This window comes from Besnoitia besnoiti, chromosome XI, assembly GCF_002563875.1.
Source record: "Besnoitia besnoiti strain Bb-Ger1 chromosome XI, whole genome shotgun sequence".
NCBI classification, from domain to species: Eukaryota; Apicomplexa; class Conoidasida; order Eucoccidiorida; family Sarcocystidae; genus Besnoitia; species Besnoitia besnoiti.
This window is the reverse complement of record NC_042366.1, coordinates 519,257-538,974: the sequence shown is the minus strand read 5'-3', so window position 1 is coordinate 538,974 and position 19,718 is coordinate 519,257. Positions and strand designations below refer to the sequence as shown.

The window sequence follows — 19,718 nt, the reverse complement described above, 5'->3', positions numbered from 1 at the left end:
GAGGCGTTTTTCTTGTTGTATAACGCCGCGGGAGACTGAAGAGCGCCACTGGCGTTCGCGGAACTCGCAAAAAAGCCTCGAAATGCCTGGAAAGGCCGGCGTGAAAATCTTCACGGGTGTCTACTCAGCTCTACGTAAAGCTACAAGCTTTTTCACCGCACTCTGGGGCTGAAGAGAGACCGGCACGCTAACAAGGAAGACATGTGCAGCCGTCAGCCGGCGTATTTTGCGAGGGAGAAATGAAATTATTTTCCGTGAATGTGAACGGCCGAGGCCTGCGTCCAGGCGAGAGGACGCAAGGGCCGAAGTCAGGGAGGGCGGTGTATCGAGTCTACAGACTTCAGGGAAAACAGGAGTGTCGGCTGCGTGTTTCCAGCTTCCACCTCCTCTGTATCGGCGAGGGAAGGCGCTTTGTGTTGAGCCGACATCTGCAAAGCCATACGTTTCCTTAATATGCTTTTCTAGTCAGCTGTCAACACGCCAGTCTCTCGAAGACCTCTAGAAATCGGTCTCTGAGCAGAGGACTCTTTCAGCTTTCCACTAACAGCGCAAACGCGCCTCAGGCAGACTGTAATTGCCACAGTGCAGTCGAAAGCTTTCTATAGATATGTATGAGCATGTATCTCTCTTGCATGCCTATCTAGGCGTGTGTCCGGTCATCTGCTTGGGATTTATACGGGTTTCTTCGTCATTTTCATGGGATACGCCATCTGACTGCAGTTCTGAGCTTCGAAGCTGCACACGGACAAAGCCCGCGGAGTCTCTGCGCGCTGAATGATTCTCGGATTACACTAATTTTCTGAGCCTGAGACTACAGCAACTACCTTTCGTGGGAGTATATACTCTCCAGAAAAAACTAGTTTCTACGCATGTAAGCATCCCGGTTTGAGGAACTAATCCAGACTCTAACGGTACTACTAGGCGCTGTTCATGGATGCACACGAAAAGCAAATGCTGCCCCCGTGTGGCTCTGGGAGAGTAAAAAATCTCTCTCTCGCTTCAAACGAGAAAGTGTAACGAGTCTGCGGCCGCGGCGATCGGCAGTTTCTTCGTAGTCGTATGTTCACTGGGAACGACCCGCGAGAGCGCGCGTTTGTCATGTTGGAAAAAAAGGAACGGCTGTTCAGAAAAGCAGAAGAAACGCAGACCCTCTCCCGTTTTTCCACTCACCTTTGCCCCCGCCACAGACTCGCACCCGCCATCCAGAAAGGCGGGCACTTCGCCCTCAGCACACGCAACACTCGAAAAGCGAAAAAGACAGAACGAAAACGAGAGAGAGCGTCGCGCCTGCGCGCTGCCGCGCCGCGCTGGGCTGAGAGTCAGCGCGTGGAGAACGGCACCGAGGAAGTATAGTGGACTCCGTGAAGAGAAGTAAAACGCGGCGCGGAGAGACTCATAGCGGTCGACCCGGCCTTTACATGCATTCAGACATCGCAAAGAAATGTGCGAGCCTCCGAAACGGCTTCGCACGCACACACTCAAACGGAAGAGCATCGCAAAGGGCGCCCGCCAGTCGCTCGCGGACGCCCTCCACATGCAACACGCAAGAAAAGGTCACTAAAGAAGACGGTTTCTGTGCGATTGCCGTAGCCGGCCGTCGCACTCTCAAAGACAGAAGGTAGGTGTCTGATCGGGTTTTAGTCGCCGAGACTTGCACTCTCGCCAGGAGCTCCGCAGCGAGACACGCCCTTCCCGACATACTCTCTGGTGCGCAGAGAAGTCGGACTTATCCCCTTTCTTCGCGATGTCACCTCAGAACGGGGCGAAGGGCTGACCAAGGCCGCTGGCAGGTGGCATGGAGCCCGGCGCCGCGACAGGCTGCGGGAACGCCGCGGGCTGCGCGGAGTACGAGGGTGGCATCAGCGCGAGGCCCCCCATGCCAGGCAGCAGACCGCCTGTCGCCGAGGACATGTTGTAGTCGGGCACGTAGTCGTTTGGCGCGCTCTTTTGCTTTTCCTCCTCTTTCTCGCGCGTCTCTTCCTTCTTGTCCAGCGCATCCACGCGAGAGGTCACTTCGCGGACGACCTGAAAAAAAAAAACGGCGCGTGAAACCGACGAAGCCGATCGTCGCGAGTCCACAGACAGGCCGTCGGCCTACCGCAGTTGACGGTTCCACGCTCCAAACCTATACATCTACGCGCCCGTGTGGCAAGAATACATCTCGAGTACAAAACGTATACACCTATATATATATATATATATATGTATATATGTATATGTAAGAATGTATGTAGAAGAGCAGCAGTGTAGAGGATGCGTGTGTTGGATGGCCACGCAACGTCTGAGTTTTTCCCAACACTATTTACCTGGATAAGGAACGGCATGCAGTAGTCCATGCATTTGTGTTTCCACGCAAGTTCGAGGGCGACGTCAGGCTTCACCAACGGGTAGCAGGCATACAAGCATGCCGCAAAGCCCGCAGGGTCATCCAACTCGGAGAGGAAAAACCTGGAAAAAAAGCGAGTACAGTCCAGGAGATGATAAACAGCTTTTCCACTTGGCGTGCAAATAATTAATCATATATATATCTATATGGATGGAGAGAGACATGGATATATAAAAGAGGCAAAGACATAGAGGGGTACATACAGAGAAACATATACATACATATATGGAAGTGCATACACGCGAAAACATGCATGCATCGACGCAGACAGATAGAAATATGTCTGTACACAGATTAGGAGAGATGAAATCTTGTTTGGCGCTTACCTCAGCAGGTCGCCGACGAGCTGCGAGTTTCCAGAGTCCCTGGCTGCGTCGATGGCGTCTTGGTACTGCCTGTCGCGTTTCGACAGTTCGATCGCCTGCTTGAATTTCTTGTTCCTCTTGAAGAGCAGCGCGGCGAGTCTGAAGGCGCAGACAAAAGCGGAGAGCCGACGACGGTGACGACGCAAGCCTCGCAAAGAGGCAACTCAAACGCCAAGCCCCGCGTCGGGAGTGGAGAAGAGAAGTCGAGGGACACGCAGCGCACGCCGACAAACAGGAGAAAAGAAAACGCTAGAACACATCCTGAACGTGAAGGAAGGCTCCTTTTTCGGCAGGTGCCCAACTTGCTCTCTCGGGGTCGTTTCTGTTCGGATTTTTGGCCTGCCGCCCCCTGCTCACCTTCTCATCTCGAGGCGGGCGTGCGCCTCCAGCGTCTGCGCGAGGGCGAGCTGGTCAAAGCTGTCGTATTCGAGGATGCTTTCGCGCAGCGCCTCGACGTCTTCGCTCTCCACGAGGAGTTCGTTGATCGCCTCGTTGACTGCTGAGATGTTTAGGTGCTGAACGTCGTGGAGATACTTCTCGATGACGGCGATGTGACCCGCTTTCCGCACGTGCTGCACCACGCGCGAGTGATCAAGCTTCTTCTCCAGAGACTTGAGCAGCAGGCACAGCTGCAGCGGATGATACTCCAGGTAGAAGCTAATCGCCCGGTAAAACAAGTCGCTGTTCGAGACCTTCTGCGTGATCTGAGGAGACGCGCAGGGAGAAACGAAAAAACAGTTGAAAAACTTCCAGTTTAAGCATGTGCGTCGCCTTACCCACGCTAAAAAAGTACAGAAGTATAGAATACATGTAGACTGATAACGACACGCCAGTGTGTCGCGCGGTCGCAGAGGCTTGGACACGCAACAGTCGTACCATAATACCACCACACATACAGATATATCCACATACATGCAAATACACATATATATATTTATATATATTGACTCTAACGCTTCACAAATTGATCGGCTGGCGCATCCCCCGCTTTGAGGGCTCAACACCTACATAAAAAGTCTGCAAGAGACGCCTCTGTTTCTGGCGTCTGCGTCTACCCGACGCCCAACTTCCTACGCGTGCACCAAACATAATATTTAAGAGGTATATATACTGGTATATCTGTAGTTGAGTCCTGGACGGTGCGGCCTCGAGCTGTCTAATGGTGAGGCATTTCGCCGCTTGCGACACAGCGCCCCTCGCGCGTGCGAGAAAGCGTGGGTTTCACCTTTTTGAGCGCCGTTCTCACCTGAACAAAAAGCTCGTGAGTCCACGCGGCGGGATGCATGATGAGGCAGTTCGCGGCTTGCTCAAATTCGTCGTAGTTCATGTGCAGATAGACCGCCTCCTTCCAGAGGTTTTGGCGCTCGCATGCGCGGATCAAACGCGGAATGTTCACTTTGCTGCTGTGCTGGCGGATGTAGTCCATCAGCTTGCCGCTCTCGTAGGTGGCGTAGAGAACACCCAACTCCGTATATAAGCCGACATGTGTGCGCTCGCCTTGCAGGCCTTGTTCCTGAGAAGACGCGCGCAGACTCGAACCCACGAGTAATCCAAGCCTCACTGCATCCACGGGCACAAGTAGACACACTTATGCACTAAACATATATATACATAATGTGAATAGTTATCATTATAAAAGGAACTACACCCGCATATATATATATATATTTGTATATAGGTGTGTACGGACGCGGCGGATGCCGCAGGAGCCGGCGCCCGGGAGGTGAGCAAGGTCGGCGCTTACCAGCAGCTCAATGAGTTGGTTAAATAAGCCGAGCTGCTCGTAGCGCTCAATGAGGCTGTCGAGGTGATCCGGGTGGACGATGAGGTTCAGCGCCGCGGTGTGCGCGAACTTGATCTCGCCCTTATTCAGCGCCGCGAACGCGACTTCCTTCCACGTCTTCGGGTTCTTCGACTTGCGCGCGGTCTCCACTGCAGCGGAAAAGTCCTCCAGACGCACGAAGCAACTCGCCAGCTTCGAGTAGTTCGGGAGCGACGCGTACAAGAGCTTCGCGGCCTGCAGAAGAAACCAAAAAACGCAAAATCGCTCGCGCGAGACACGTCATTTTCAATTGCGAAATGCGCCGCAAAAAGCCTTTCAAAAAACCGACGACTGCGTGCGATTCCCTATCGCCCGGCACTACAGTTGAAAAAAAAATTAATGAAAAAATGAGAATAAAATCGATAATCAATGTGCACATGCTTGTGTTTGTACGCGGCCAAGTGGGGACCCAGCCACTCATCCGACGCGACGGTCAGCTGTCCCAGCCAACGCTAGGCGCGGTAAGCGATAAGCATCTACCAGAATATATAGATATATTTCCCCAAATACATGAATCCTCCAAATAGAGACCAATATGTGTGCGTCTATCCACTTGAGGGAGTGCGGCATTTCTGGGCACAGTTCGTACTTTGTAGTGTTCCTCATCGAAGAGGCGGTCGCCGATCGCTTGCGCGTTTGCGGTGTTTGTGCCTGAGAGAAAGGCGTCCATTTCCTCGAGTCGATCGGTTTTCGCGTACGCGTAGAGGAGCTCGGAGTCGACGACTTGGTCTTTCACAGAGATTTTCTTGCGGGCCATGAGGAGGTAGTCGACGAGGGCGTCGTACGCCTCGGCGCCCGCCGCGGCCTCGACGACTTCGCGATGCATGTCGCCGTCGCCAGCCTTCAGGAAGCTCTCAATTGCGTCGCGGACTTTGCCGTTCTTCAGCTGCGCGCGCCCGAGCTTCTTCCAGACATCGGCCTCGTTGCAGCGCTGCGCGAACTCCACGGCGCGCTCGAGATCGGCTTCGCCGCCCTCCTCCGCAGACTTGAGCAGCGTGTCCGCCGCCTCGCCAAACAAACCAAACTTCTTGTAAATCGTGAACGCCTCCTCACGCAGTCCGTAGTCCAACGCCACCTGCAGGCACGCAGTGCGAAACACACGCACGCGCGGTCACAAAGAGGCACACGCAGACATGCACGCATGCGACGAGACAGAGTGAGACAGAAAGGCTTTTGTTTTCAAGAGCGAGGAGACGCAAAAGAGCAGACGGAGAACGATGAGAGAGGGATTGACGCGCGAAGGAAAATGTAGTTTAACGCACGTAGAGCGTCAGCGAACAAATAGACATGACGGGTGTGAAAATCAATATCTATATATACATATAAACACTGATTTTCACAGCGTTACACGCGAGTTCATAGTTTTAGAAAAATGGGTCCAGGAATCTGCGGGTCGTGTTGCGCGTCTTTCAATCTCATCTTTGCAGTCGCTGGCGCTTGTTTTTTTTCGCCTACCTGCGCAATGGCGGCTCCGTCGTAGTTCTGCAGGCGGTTGATGTAGTCCATGATGCGGCTGCTGTCGGCTTTGATGGCTGTGAGGATGAGCAGATTTTGCAGGTTTTTGTTGCTGCTGAAGTCGCTGTTGTGGAGGACGATCTTTTCAAGCAGCTCGATCAACTCGTGCGGCAGCTGCGCGTTGATGAACGCGTTCACTGCTGCAGAGACTTCGTCCGCCGAAGAGGACTCGGGCAGAGCCGAGGAGACAACCTGATCGATCGCCTGCCGGCGGTGCGGGTTTTCTTCGCGCAGGACGTACGCCCAGAGCTCCGGCGCCTGGCGCTCCACGAGGTACCTGCACAACCGCCACACAGAACGAAGTCAAAAATGAAGAAAAAAACGAAAAGTAAAAAGGAAACCAAGAGCTGGCGGTGCGGAAGCCGGCGCATAGGCGAGTCGCTGAAGAGAGAGAGGAACCCCCTGTCGCTGCGACACTCTCCTCTCTGTGTTTCATTCCAAAGTTCGAGTCTGATTTGAACCGCAAAGGCCTCGCTTCTCGTCACGACCATGGGTGCCTGCTTCCTCCAGCCTGCGCGCTTCTACTTCTCCGCCCCGCCCTCCTGCCGCAAGCAGACGCGATCTTTTTTCCGCTCTTCTGCTAAGCGTACCGAGCCTGGAGTCTGAAGAGGCCGTTTTTGTTCGTGAGTTCAACGAGCTGTTCGTCGCAGGCACCCCACGCGCGCTTGTACGCGGTGAACGCGAGGTGCGGGTCGCGCTCCTCGCAGTACTTCCCGACGACCTGCGAGTCGTAGTAGGCATTCGTCTTCAGGAAGTTCTCTGCGTCTCTGCAAAGAAACACGCGACAGAGACGATTCCACATGCGCCTTCCGCCGACTCCGTAAACGAACACACCTAACTCGCCTGCAGGACGCAAAATATTCGAAAAGACGGCGACAAGTCGACTGCCAATCAAAGTGGCCTTCCGCCACGACATGCGAGTCACAGAGCCCCCCCCCCCCCCCTCCCTCCTCCCAGTAAGTGCAGAATCTTCTCTCCCTATATAATTATATAGATACGTTGCTCTCTGCTGCTGCTTTGCCTCTCTCTCTCTTTCGCTCTGTTGGCCAGTACTTGTTTGTGTCGATGTAGATCTTTGCGAGGGCGTTGTGGACGGCAGGCTCCTGATTGCCTTCGGCGACACGGGCCTCCAGCCACTGGAGCAGGAGTCGGAGGCGGTTTCTGCGCTCAAACTCCTCAACGAGCTGCTGCGCCGCGCAGCCGCCGCGGACCGACTGCAGCAGAGTTTTGATGAAGTCTTCCGCCGCGTCGAGGTCAATCAGCGTACCAATCACCGCCGGTGCGTTCGCCGTGTTCACGCGTGAGACGTAGACCTCGATGTACTTCAGCAGCGAATTCTTGAACAAATACTCCGCCAACTCAGGCACGTACCCGTGCAAGTCGCACACGTAAATCAGCGGACGCGGATCTGCCAGCTTCGCTTGCTAAAGAAAACAAACACGCACCCCACGAGAATGCACATGAATATATATACCCACATATGTATGCATTCACATGCATGCACATACACACATACTTCATGCATACATCGCATACATACAAACAGGTGCATACATACACATATCTACATACATATGCATACAAAAGTGTACATACATGCATACGCATATATACATCACATACATGTAGTAGGGATGTGATGTCGGGAGCAGGTGCCTGTGCGGAGCAGTTTGTTTTCAGTCGGCATTGGCGATTCTGTCTGTCTGCGCTTCGCGAACACCTGGGCTCAGCGTGCCTGCCACATGCAGCACCGGCCCCACATGCTCACGCCTCTCTCTATCAACCCCAGTCTGCACGGACGCATGCGCGCATGAGATGTCTGGTGAGTTGTGTCGGTTTGACACATGCGGCGTGAGAAGGCTGTTTTTTGACGCACCTTGAGGAATTCCTTGACTTTTTGAGGTTCGTAGCACTTGCTTTCCCTGCAGACGCGTTCGACTTCCTGGGTGTGGTTGAGTTTCGCCGCGGCTTCGATGTACTTGAAGTGGACTTCGGGGTCGGTTGAGAAGGCGAGGATGGAGCCGAGAAAGTAGAAGATGCCTTCGTAGCTGCTGAATTTTTCAAACATCTCGATCAGCTTGCCGGTTCCAATCTGCGCGTGGAACTTGATCGCGACGGCCACGACAGCTTGCAGGTTTTGGGAGGACGAGCGCAGCATGTCGGTGAGGATTTCCAGCGAGGCCTCGGGCGCCATGTTGCCGAAGAACTGCTGGGTGAACTCCTGGCTGATCTTTCCCGCCGACTGCAGCATGACGCGCTTGATGTCCGCGATGTCGGTGTACAACTCGAGGGCCCGCTGGCAGAGCCCAGCCTTCTCGCAGAGAGCCGCGATCTTGGGGCGATCAAAGTGCGTGAGCATGTCCATTTGGAAGATCGTCTCGGCGACCTGCGGCGAGTGCATCAGGCTGACTTCCAGCAGTCGCGTCTGCAGCACGCCTTGCTCGGGTTTGTTGTCCTTCAGGTACTCCAGAAGCAGCGACGTGAGTTCCTGGTAGCGGTGCTGCTGCAGGAGCACTTCAACCACTTGATTGACGTCCAGCAGCGGCGGCTCGCAGGCGAGGAGTTGCTGAGCGAACTTAACGGCGTTCTCGGGGTTCACGTTGACTAAGTTCCGCAACAGAAACGAGTAGTCGGCCTGGAAGTGCGTCTCCTTCGCGAACGCGATGATCTCCTCGAACTTCCCCAACTCGGTCAGCGCCTGCAGCGCCTTCGCGCCCGCCTTCGCCGCCTTGTAGACCCGCACGGCTAGCTGCAGATCCAGCCCACGGACCGCGTCACCCAGCTCCTCGGTGCACTCCAACTTGCCCTCGTTGAGCCACTTCTCGACGAAGTCCTTTCGGCCCTGAACCGCCACTGGCCGCACGAGCTCCACGCTCTCGACCGCGTTCAGCGTGCCGTAGTCCAGCAGCGTCGAAAAGTAAATCAAGATCGCCGAAGTCTGCCCCGGCTGCGCAGGAACCGCCTTGAACTGCTGAATCACCTGCGCGGTGCGCAGCATCCCGCTCTTGAGCGTCGCCGCGATACGCGCCGCCGCCTTGTAGTTGCCAGACGCAAAGTGTTGGTTAAACGCCTAAAAAGAAAAAAAAAGAGCCCCTCGAAAGGGTGAGTGTGAGTCCTGTGCACAGCTTCGCCGCCTCGCCGTCGGTTTCCAGATACCTATTTTCTCCCCGATTCCCGCTTCAGCCGCACATGAACGCGTCGCGCTTGGCTCTCCGTCTACTCTTGGAGCCCGACGCTCTCAAAACGCTCCACAAGCCAAAGCTCACGTCCCGCTACTATTCGAAGTTTTATTTCTTTCATCGCTGAGTTTAAATTGAAGATTAGCATACATTCACGGGTCCCTCCCGCATACGCATATGCATGCAGAGATATATGCAGAAATGCCGGTACAGTTGGACCCGTTCGCTCTCCGACCCTCTCTCCTCCACAGATACACAAATCCCTCGAAAAACGTATGTGGACAAGGCTATATATACATCGGTATATGTGCAGGAATCGATCCAAGTCTCCGCAGTCCTCCTCGCCAGAAGAGGGCGGACTCTTGCGCTTACTTGCATCAGCGTCTCTTCAGAGCCCGGGAGGCCGTAGCGCTTGGCGAGGCTGAGGGCGATTTGCTGTCGGTTGGGCACGTTCACAAGTGCCTGCGTCATGTAGGGAATGAGCGTCTGGATATTGATGTTGCAGAGGCAGACGAGTCCGCGCTTGTTGACGGTGAGGATGCCGCCGGTCTGCGGCGAGTCCGTGGCCAGAAAGACTGCGTCCTGGAGAATCCGATGTCTAAAGAACTCAAAACGACACGAGAGAGGCGCAGCGCGAATCGAGACGTCGTGTCAAGAAAGAGAAAAGAGGGCGACGAGAAAAGGCTGGGAAGTCACCCGCTGGAAACGCGTAGAGGCAAAGCCCGTCACACTGCATAGAGACAGAAAGCGAGAGGGAGAGGAGACGGTCTCACCGCGAGAGCCAAACACTAGAATCTAGGCAGCCGCGCCTCCACTGGTGCCGCTCTCTGCACAAAAGATGTGTGCATGCACACGGCCGTCAACGGGCTCACATTGGCAGGACAGACTTGATTCTCCGTCGATCTCGAAATCTGCCAAACGCTTCTCACACGCGCTGCGTGTGTTGAGCACCAAAAAAAACCGAAAGAACCCAACTACACGCTCAAGAGAGCGAGACTGCTACCTACCGGAAGATCTCCGTGCCCGTGAGCGCGTCGAGCACCATCAAGTAGCCGCCCTTCGTGACGACGTACACCACACCGAACTGCTGGCTGACGTGGATCGACAGCGGAAAGTCCGTCGGGGCGTCGGCCGGCATCTGAAGGTCTAGTGCGACTGGAAAGAGGAAAAAGGCACACACATGAATGCATGCACATGACGCCAAATCACCCTACCGCGCGTCTTTCTTCTGCACCTCAGCCTCCACTTCGCCCAACGTCCCCCAGCAGAATGCCCTGCCTTCGCGTGGGCAGCTTCCACCTTTCTTCTCTTTTGCATTCTCTGCTACTCAGTGCAGCGTCTGCGTGTCTCCCCTCTCTACATCCCACCAGGTCGCCGGCGTTTTCACCGCTGCGTCAGAAGAGACTCCTCGAATTTGGGTCTCGCCGAGTCCTCTGTTTGGCGCCTACGTCTCAGCGGAGTCTGCCCTCCCTCTCGAGAGGAGTAGATGTCTCGGATGTGCAGTTTGAACTCGTTCGAGCCGCGCTTCTTCTCCGTGAAGCAAATCACCGGCTGAGGCCCGACAGACTCGTCAATGACGATATTGTTGAAGCACGCCGCGTGACCCTCCAGCTGCTGCTGCTTCTTGAGCTCCATCGAGTACAACTGCATGCTCCCATCGATCGTCTTGCCGCCATCCTGCGCGAGCGACACACGCATGGGCACTCAAAGAAGAACCCCTGCAGCGTGACCTCTTCGCCGCGCGGCCTCGCATTCGCAGCCCCATCCCCGTCCCCGTAGCTCTAGAACCGCAGGCGAAGTGCCTCAGAATGTGTGCCGCGAGCAGTAGGCGGTGTGACCCCTGCAGAGAGCTTTCTGCGCAGACGCGAATTCGAGCGGCCTCTGGAGGTCGACGAGTTCTGCGCGGGCCTCCGTCTGTCTCCTCTCCACCCGTTTCTCTTTTTGTCTTTCTCTTTCTCTCCGCTCCCTCGTCTCGAAAATTCCCCCCCCCCCCGCCTCCAGGCTGGGCGCAGGCTCGCACACCGGCGCCCTTCCCCTGTCTCTGTCTCTTTTCTTCTGGCGCGCATGGGAGGTTGTTGCGTCCGTACCTGTGTCGAGATGCCCGTGAGAATGCACCACTTGAGGTCTTTGTCGACGGCGTAGGAGATGATTTGCACGGCCTCGGCGAGTCTGCCTTCGCGGTTGCAGACTTTGACGGGCTCGGCGGTGCTCTCTTGTCCGTTTTCGCCGACAGTCCAGTGGTATACTGCGCGGTCGGTGACGAGGGCGAGGAGCTTCGGCGCCACCCAGCGCCAGTAGACGACGGGCTCGTTCATCTGCGCGGTGCCCAGGCGCGCCTTGGTGTCGAGACCCAGGACTTGGATCAGATGACCTGCGGCGTTCTCCGTCTTGGCGCGCAGTGCGATTATCTTCTCGGTCGGATGCATCAACGCCGCCTCCGCCTGCGTCGGCTTCTTCGTGAACGTGAAGGCCGGAGACGCGGTCGACGCCGCGGACGCGCGCCCCTCCTGAACCGCGCGGATGGCCAGCGAAAAGATGAACAACTCGTTCGTCTTGGTATCTTTCACGACCAAGTTCGAGTCGCCGTCAATCGCCACGTTGCCGAAGCGGAACGAGCCTGAGCTGATGCCCTGGTCCGCCAGCTGAACGCACAGAAGAGACATACGTGCCCGCGCTGTCGAGAAGGCCCACACGCGGAAGAGCGCGCGGAAGAAACGCGCCGCCAAGGGCATGCGCGGAGCAACGCAACAGCGAAAGACAAGACGAAGAGGCGGGAAAAAAACAGGGTACCATCGCGAAACAGCGCGGCGAGAAGCCTCCTGTACAACCAGGAAACGGAGAGGCCCGTGCACACAGCGAGCGAGAAACGGGGACCCTAGAAAAGATCCTTCAATCCGGGAGAGGGCGAAAAGAAGAGGAATGAGAAGGCAGCGCAACCCAGGAGGAATCGACGCTCCGGGGCTCCCGGCTGGAGAGTGCCTAACCCGAGAAGCCAAATCGAAATGAGGCAAGGAGAAATGAAACTGGAGAACGGAGGGGAGAGGCGCACAGGCCCAAGGAAGGAAAGCAGAGGGAGGGTGGCGGCATGCCACGGCTGTGAAGCAAGTGTGGAAGAAAGTGGACGGAAACAAGGACGATCGGAGCGTTAAAAGAAGCGCAGGCGCTAGAAGAACGCACAAAAAACAGAGAGAAGACGCGACAAGGTGAGGGAAGCGCGACGAGAGAGAGGCCGAAGAGCGGAGGGCGCACGACAGGCGACCGAGCGGGAAAACGAAGCAATCAGAAAGAGATCCGGAGTTGTTCAAGCCACAGGGAAGCACGGAACGAGGGGAAAGCCGTCAAGGACAGCAGTTGACCGTGTTGCAGACTTACGTTGACAACGGAGTGGAGCTGAATCGGGAATTGCTGCGCCATTTTGTCGCGGAGTGGAGTAAAACAACGGTGTCTCTGTAAGTTAAGATTGCGTGACGAGGAGAAGCGCTCTTCCCCTGAGGACCGTGCTTGAAGCCAAGAAAGGAACAGAGCACCGCTGTGGACGATGCTTTTTTTGAGGGAAGACGGGGCGGGAGAAACGGTGACGCTGGCAACCAGCTTGTAAAGCAGCGAAGAGACGAAGCTGGCTCTCGTACGACCGCGGAAACAACCGAGTTCGTGGCCAGACAAAAAACATATAGAATGTCCCGGAGTTGAATAGCTGAGATTTTAGCCACGGTGCCTCCGAGTAAGACGCCTAAAAAATGGGTGAATTTGCAGGCTGGGAACTGAGTCTCGCAGACAAGACAGCAGCTGACAAGAAAGATCTTGATGGCGGCGGAAAACCACCGCTCTGCTGAGGGAGAGGTGGTAAAAACAGCAAAGAACGAAGGAACCGCGAGGTTGTGATGTTTAGTTTCCCTTTCGGCACTGGGCGCAGCGGAGACGAACTGCAACAAGACAGAGGAGGAGTCGGGGGCAAGTTGAACGGACCAGCGAGGGACGGAGGGCAGCGCGCAGTTCCAAACGTCGAGGTTCCAAAGGAGGCACAGAGAAGAAAAATGAAGAACAACCACTTCAGGAGTACGTGTAGGCGGAAGCGCGTCAAAGAATGGCCAGTTGACGGGGAAATGTGAGGGAGGCAAGAGCGCGGAAACGAGACGGTATCTGGACTTGGCATGGAAAGAAAGGCAGAATGCCGGAACGAGGCGGAAGAAAGGACGCTCTCTGAATCTCTGTCGTTCGGTAAAAACCGCCGAAACAGGTGAAACGTGCGTAGTACCGTCCGTTTTTCTGTCACAGACTTGGATACATGTGTACGTGTGTTTGCCGGCATAGACGTCGCTCGCATACGAAGGGAGGGCGGCAGATAGCCACGAGCCTGATTCTTGGAGGAGAACAAAGTCGGGACCAAACAAATCGAAAGAAAAGGAAGGAGGGAAAAGCGTAGACGCTACACCTCGAGGAACGCAAGCGAGCTTCTTGGGGGAAGAGACAAAGCGCTGATCGCGCACGGGCGCGTGCCTGCCGCTGCTCAGAGACTCCAGCGCTTACGTCGCAACAAGGTTTGTGTAAATGCGTGCTGAAAGCGAAGGCCTCCACAGTGTGAATGTAGTCGTCCGCCCGCCAGCGCGCGCGAGACCTGCCGTATACGCATACTTCTTCTTCAGCCCTTCGTTAGTAGCTGCTTGGGTGCGAAAAAGCAGAACGACGCATTTCGGTCCCACTAGAAACGTGGTGGAGGCAAAGAGGTGATAATGTTTATGCAGGCGTGTTTTAGCCACGTTGTCTTGGCTGAAAAGACATGAAGGCACCCCGCCGCCCCCAGCCTCGCGCTGTCGACACGTGTCTATACGGCGAAAACACGCAAAGAGGAATTTCCAAAAGCACTTTTTTGTCTCCTTTTGTGCGGATTATCCGCGTGAGCGGGCAAAGAACCGACGTCGGACCAACTTGGATATCTTTGGTGCGCGTTCTCGCCCAGAATTCATTGCGTCCGTGGGGGCCTTCGTATACTGCCAGGGCAACGCTTGCACAAAGCGATAGAAATAGGCATTCTTCACAGAAACGAGGAGAGCGTGTCACCGACCGACAGAGACTTGCTGGCTGCATCACAACGTTTCCTTGAGTCACACGATGTCGGGCATCTGGAGAAACGCACAGCTTCCGCAGACGTGTGATGAACGCGTGCGGGTGCTGTTTTATATTGCGTCTGCGGATGTGTGTGGCCCAAGAAGACTCGACGCTGGAGTAGGATCGCCGGAAGATCGTCATTAGAGCCACTGAATACAAGAAGCCGAGATGTCTGCGGTTGGGGAAGAATGCCCACGTGTAGCTGCTTGTAAAGCTTCGCACGGCAAGCTATCTATTGTCTAGATATAAAACGCAGGCGCATCGTTTGCCACACTGCATTACTGTTTTCCCACGTGTTCTTCTGTAGCTGAGTTTGTCAGGGCTATTCAGGTCTACTGGTGTTAGCCCAGTCTTCTTGGGTCACTGCTTTTGGTTTTCGTATGCCTCCAAGTGGAGGGCCGAAAAAACCGGGAACTAAAGGATCTCTCTGCCCTCAGACAACATACTAAACTCCATCTTTAGGGAGGCAAAAGAGTAGGCTGAGAGAAGCCAACGTGTTAGATGACAGCCGCGGACTACACAGGTCACAGGACGGGAATCAATTCGCAAGTCCACGTCTGTCACCGTGGGATCAAAAATAATCCTGGCCTGCTAAGGCGCCACATCAAATTGAGCGAGCACCCCTGCACTGCTCTTTACATCGCAGTCGGTCAACTTGCGGTGGACGTCTGCGGCAGCGGGCTGCTGCTGTTTGTTTTCTAGGTTACAAACCTCTCGTGTCGATCGAGCATCTGCGGTTGTGACCCACACCCCCTCGGGCAATCATTTCGATGATGTCCCGATGTGCTGAGGCACCGCCTCTGTGTGACGCAGCAGGCGGGTCATAACATGACGGGGGAACAGCGCTATTTGTACCTCAGAGGAATTCATGCGTGCAGCTCCACCCTGGTGTAGTCTCCCATCGTACAAACTCTTTAGAGATTCGCATAATCCTGTTCGTTCAGTTTGTGAATAGAACGCATGTGCAGCCAGAGGTGACATGACCGTGAAGTGAGGTGAGCTTGTAAGAATATCCAAGCGCTGGAGGGGCAGTAAGAGGGCGGAGCGCATTGCCTCAGGTCCATTGTGCGGTAGCGAGTCACGGCTTACATATAGTTTGGCGTGTGTGGTTCATTCGGGTGCACACCTTGACCGCCTGAAGACGGACCTTCCTCGTATGAGGCAGTAGCTACTTTGCACCTACCTCGTTAACTCTTAGGGTTTCTAAACTCGTGCCCCGGCGACTGGTGAACTGATGGACTGCCACCGCAAGTTTTTCAGCCAGTACAGGGAATATGCTGTTCACGGATACAGTATTCGGGATACCGACCGACACGGCCACTGTCTACTGCGTGGCATGCCGCGACCCCTGCGAAATGCAGCCACTCGATTCGTATTCGGCTTAAGGGCCTACCTACACTTGTCGCGTCCGCACGGAAAAAAGAGGCTCCACCTGCTTTGCCGTTGTGCGTGTGTGCAAAAAAGGTCTCTTGCTTGCTTGAGTCGAGTGACGGGCACAAGGGTGATCAATGTTTTTTCTCCATTATCTCGCTGGTTGGTCTACAATGCAACTGTCGGTGTGCAATAAGCGGTGCACTAGTTGCGCTAATCACCCTGAAAACGTATTATGATGTGGGCCTGGGGCCCGAGGGGTGGGGGGGTGACGGGGGGCGTTAGTAGTTCTAGCCTTTCGGAAGTATGTCAAAGAACAGATTACGGCTGCCTGTTGTGGTCCTTCGTGCAAGCAATAAAGGGTTCAAGTGAACGACTACGGTCTTGTCCCGTGGCGTCCACGAGCGCACCGGTCCATATGTTTAATACAAGGCATGCGGATGGGACATTTTTACAGACATTGCATGCACGAAAAGCCACGCATGGCGGGGACCTGTGACACTGTTTTGCCACCCCGGTGAGGCTCTCATATAGTCCCCCTTTTGCCACGCCGTCGCAGCTCGTAGTTGCTGGATTTTACAGTTCACGTACTCACTACAATTCGACAACGAACAGTCTTTTTGGGTACTGCGTAGAGAATGGATAGCAAGTAGCATGTGTATGCGTTTCAGGCAAGCAACCCAACCCACTCTTTCACATATGCAAAGTTATCGCTCGGGGTCCGCTGTTCGTATCAGAACGAAAATCTCGGATCAACTGTGGATGGTGCTGCTTCGTCCAGTTCCAGGTAGCGAACGTGGCTGCTGGAGCATAGTGAATGCTGTTTTTATTGAAACGTGTAAAGTAGCTTATTGTTGACGCTGGCTGATGAACAAACTAGAGATGGAGAATCCACCCCCTGCAGAGGTCAATGAGGAATCCGTTCTTGAAGATAATTTCGAAGACGTGCGCTTTGTCCTCGACAGCACAAACCGCGTTCGCGCACTACCAGCCGAGCATCTGGAAGACGCGCACTTTCTCAACCGGGAAGCGTCAAACTTCACAACAAGTAAGAGCTCTCAGCGCGTCCACGGAAACGGAGTTTCGCAGTGTTTTTCCTTTGACAATGGATGGCAGGAGTGGCTCAAACGAATGGCACCGCACAGTCCCACATTGGAGGATCTGCAGCAGTGCCAAGAGCAGGGATGCTCTTCGCTTTTCTGTATTCCATACAAGAGGTCACAACCGCTGTGAGGAACGTTTTATATACAGTCCCGGAACCGCATCGCCACGAATTTGAAGGGACGAATTGAAATTTGCGTGCGACGACCGTCCGCAGACGCTCAGAAATTCGGGGAAACTGTCGACTCCCTCATCAGCGTATTGGCGGTACAAGTCAAGAAGGCTCAACAGGAACAGCAGAAGGTAGCGGTACTGTGCATGAAACGGTGAATAGCAGTTGGCATATGCGTACACGACGTGCAGAAGAATAACTGCATTGCAGCAGTCTACAAATTATGCATCATCAACCTGGATTGTGTACGTCACCCGTTGAGCACGGTAGTTGAAAATGCTGCAGTTACGTGGCACTGCGTTAACCACGGCACAGGCAGGAACCACAACTTCCCATGTGGAAGCGGCGTACCCATGTCTGAAGGCAACAAAGGGTGCCGCGACTAAAAATACATAAGTATCTGAACGGCGCCTGTATCTTGCTTAGACGAATTCCACAGGTAGAGCTCGAACCGACAAAGGTGCGGGTATATGATGTACGGACACAAGTAGACAATTCAGATAACGGATGATAAATTCGGTCTGTCCGTGCAGCTCCTCGCAGTCAATGTCGAGCTTGAGGCAGAGAAGGGAAGGAGGGAAGCCCACCTTCGGCGTATTAAGGGAGAACTAAACGAACTGCGGGCGGAGCTATGGCGGTGAGGGACCGCCCGAGGAGTAGTAGAGACGCGCAATTAATTAACACTTTTTGTTCAGAGCATGCCTGGTATCGTGGACATGGAAGTATGCTTGATAAAATGACGAGCTATATATGCATGAATGTTTGCTTGCGTAGAAAAAACTGTACGTGCTCCAGATCGTGCTTGCATGATGCTGGGTTGCTGCAGCGTGGCATCACACTCAGTTTCTGCTTGTGCGTTGCGCTTAATTGCTCCCCCCCAGTTGTACTAGTCCAGTAGAACCTGCGCTCTATACCATAGAAAGTCATCCGATAGACTTCATCATGCAGTCATCAGCGCATGGCCTTATCGGGTAAAAACACCCCTAGGGCACGTGTTCGCTTGTTTCCTGCGTCGGTAGACTCAGAGTTTACCGGGAATCTCTCGAGAAGGCTGAGGCAGAGCAGCAGGCTCTGTTCGAGCGTATGACCAGCTCTCTGTGATGGGGAGAAGCAGCGAGGCAGGACTTTCGAGGTTGTCTCGTGTGACAACTCTCAGGCGCGCGGTATCCTTTCGTGAACCTCTAGCATTTGACCTACCGCTCGTCGCCACCAACTACACGGGTCAGGTCGAGTCGTGTCTTCATTCACTACTGTAGAAGAAAGAAATTGTTCTCGCATTCGCAGTGCTTTGGCCTAAAAGGCCTACGGGGATCAGGTGGAGGTGCGCGGCTATGGACTGGCTGCTTTGTTCTGGTAGCATCGTACTCCGAGAACTTGAGCCAGATGTCGCATTCGCTTACTCCATAATACCGGTGCCAGTGTTTGCTGAGTTTAGGTCATATTGTAATACGCCATTTGCAGGGATTTTCTATGATGAATATCTGTACGTGGAACATACGGGTCCTTCGACGTCTAAATTCTTTGTCGCTGAGCTCCCTGTCCCACCGGATTGCCAATCTGTGAGATACCAGTCGAACCGAAGTCCCACAAAACGCGTTTCTCTGTAGCTCCCACAAACCACGCTTCTGCTGATTTTTAGTTTATCGCAGTGCAAGCGGTCACGGCCGAACACAACACGTAGAGCACCTACAACACATTAGCGTCTGCTTCGGCACAGCTGTTGGTCGGGTGGGTGAATGAGTTATCATTTCTCTCTGTACGGACGGCTGGGGCAACCCCTTCCAGTTCCCGGGGCTGTTCAACCCCTCTTGCCGGCTTTTTCACCAGAATGTCATCGCTCGATTTAGCGCCTTGTGCCATTTCTTTGTCGCCCAGCACTCCGCTAAGCCGCGCTGCAGGATTCACAGTGAACGTATCCATGAAACTTGCTAAAAAGGTTCCACTGTGATTTCTTTGCGAGCTTATTCCATACACAAATACTTGTTCGTGTGGCAGTCCTGAGCCAGGGGTTGGAGTTGCGAATTGCACATTGACTGCAGACAAGCGCAGACTGTTCTGTCTCTGAGCGCTACCAGCGCACACGAGACACCCGACGGTTTGCATTGATGGGAGGATGATGCTCCGCGAGACGGCGACTTCATCTTGGCTAGAGAAGACCTTGCCTCCCGGTTACCTCCCTCCGGGCGCGCCGTTCCCGCTGTGGCTAGGTTCCTCGTACGCGGATGTCCTGTGTACCAGGTCGCCATACCCTTAAAAGGTATGCATGACGTTATCAAGACGACCGCAGAAAGGTTTGGATCTCTTCGGCAGATCGCCGTCTGCTTACATGCTTTCCGCCAGCTTGCTGGAGATCGAACATTCTCTGCGCCTTTTGTGTCACGTCACCGTCCACACGTTCTGCTTCTCGCAGACTTGCACCCTCGCGACAACCAACCTGCTTCAGGCATGCACGCTGCGGTGAGTCGGTCAGCCCGCCGCTTCGTTTTGCGTCACTCGAGTCTACGTTTCGTGTGTGCAACTGTTTCTTGTTCACTCTCCACGCGACTTCTCTTTTTTTTGTGACGTCTGAATGTGCATTAGCCGGCTGTGACAAGCTTCTTGCAACGCTGTCAACTTGGAACCTCCGCTCGAGCCAAAAGAGCCTGTTGCCTCGTGCCGTCGTTCGTGAGCTCTGCGTTTTTCCTGTTTACGCGCCGGCTTT

At 54.5% G+C, this 19,718-nt stretch overlaps 1 protein-coding gene across 1 annotated transcript; it reads right to left on the bottom strand.

Annotated features, from left to right (window-relative positions):
• Nucleotides 1–1,752: 1,752 nt before the first annotated feature.
• Nucleotides 1,753–12,681, bottom strand: BESB_019560 (putative clathrin heavy chain; the record flags this gene model as incomplete). The annotated part of the gene is made up of 16 exons (XM_029360665.1): nt 1,753–2,025; nt 2,307–2,448; nt 2,713–2,850; nt 3,109–3,455; nt 3,998–4,264; nt 4,496–4,768; nt 5,163–5,648; nt 6,029–6,365; nt 6,679–6,855; nt 7,142–7,512; nt 7,965–9,158; nt 9,640–9,865; nt 10,275–10,422; nt 10,716–10,944; nt 11,355–11,909; nt 12,640–12,681. 16 exons carry the CDS (start codon nt 12,679–12,681, stop codon nt 1,753–1,755), a joined length of 5,205 nt encoding a protein of 1,734 aa, XP_029216024.1.
• Nucleotides 12,682–19,718: the final 7,037 nt, after the last annotated feature.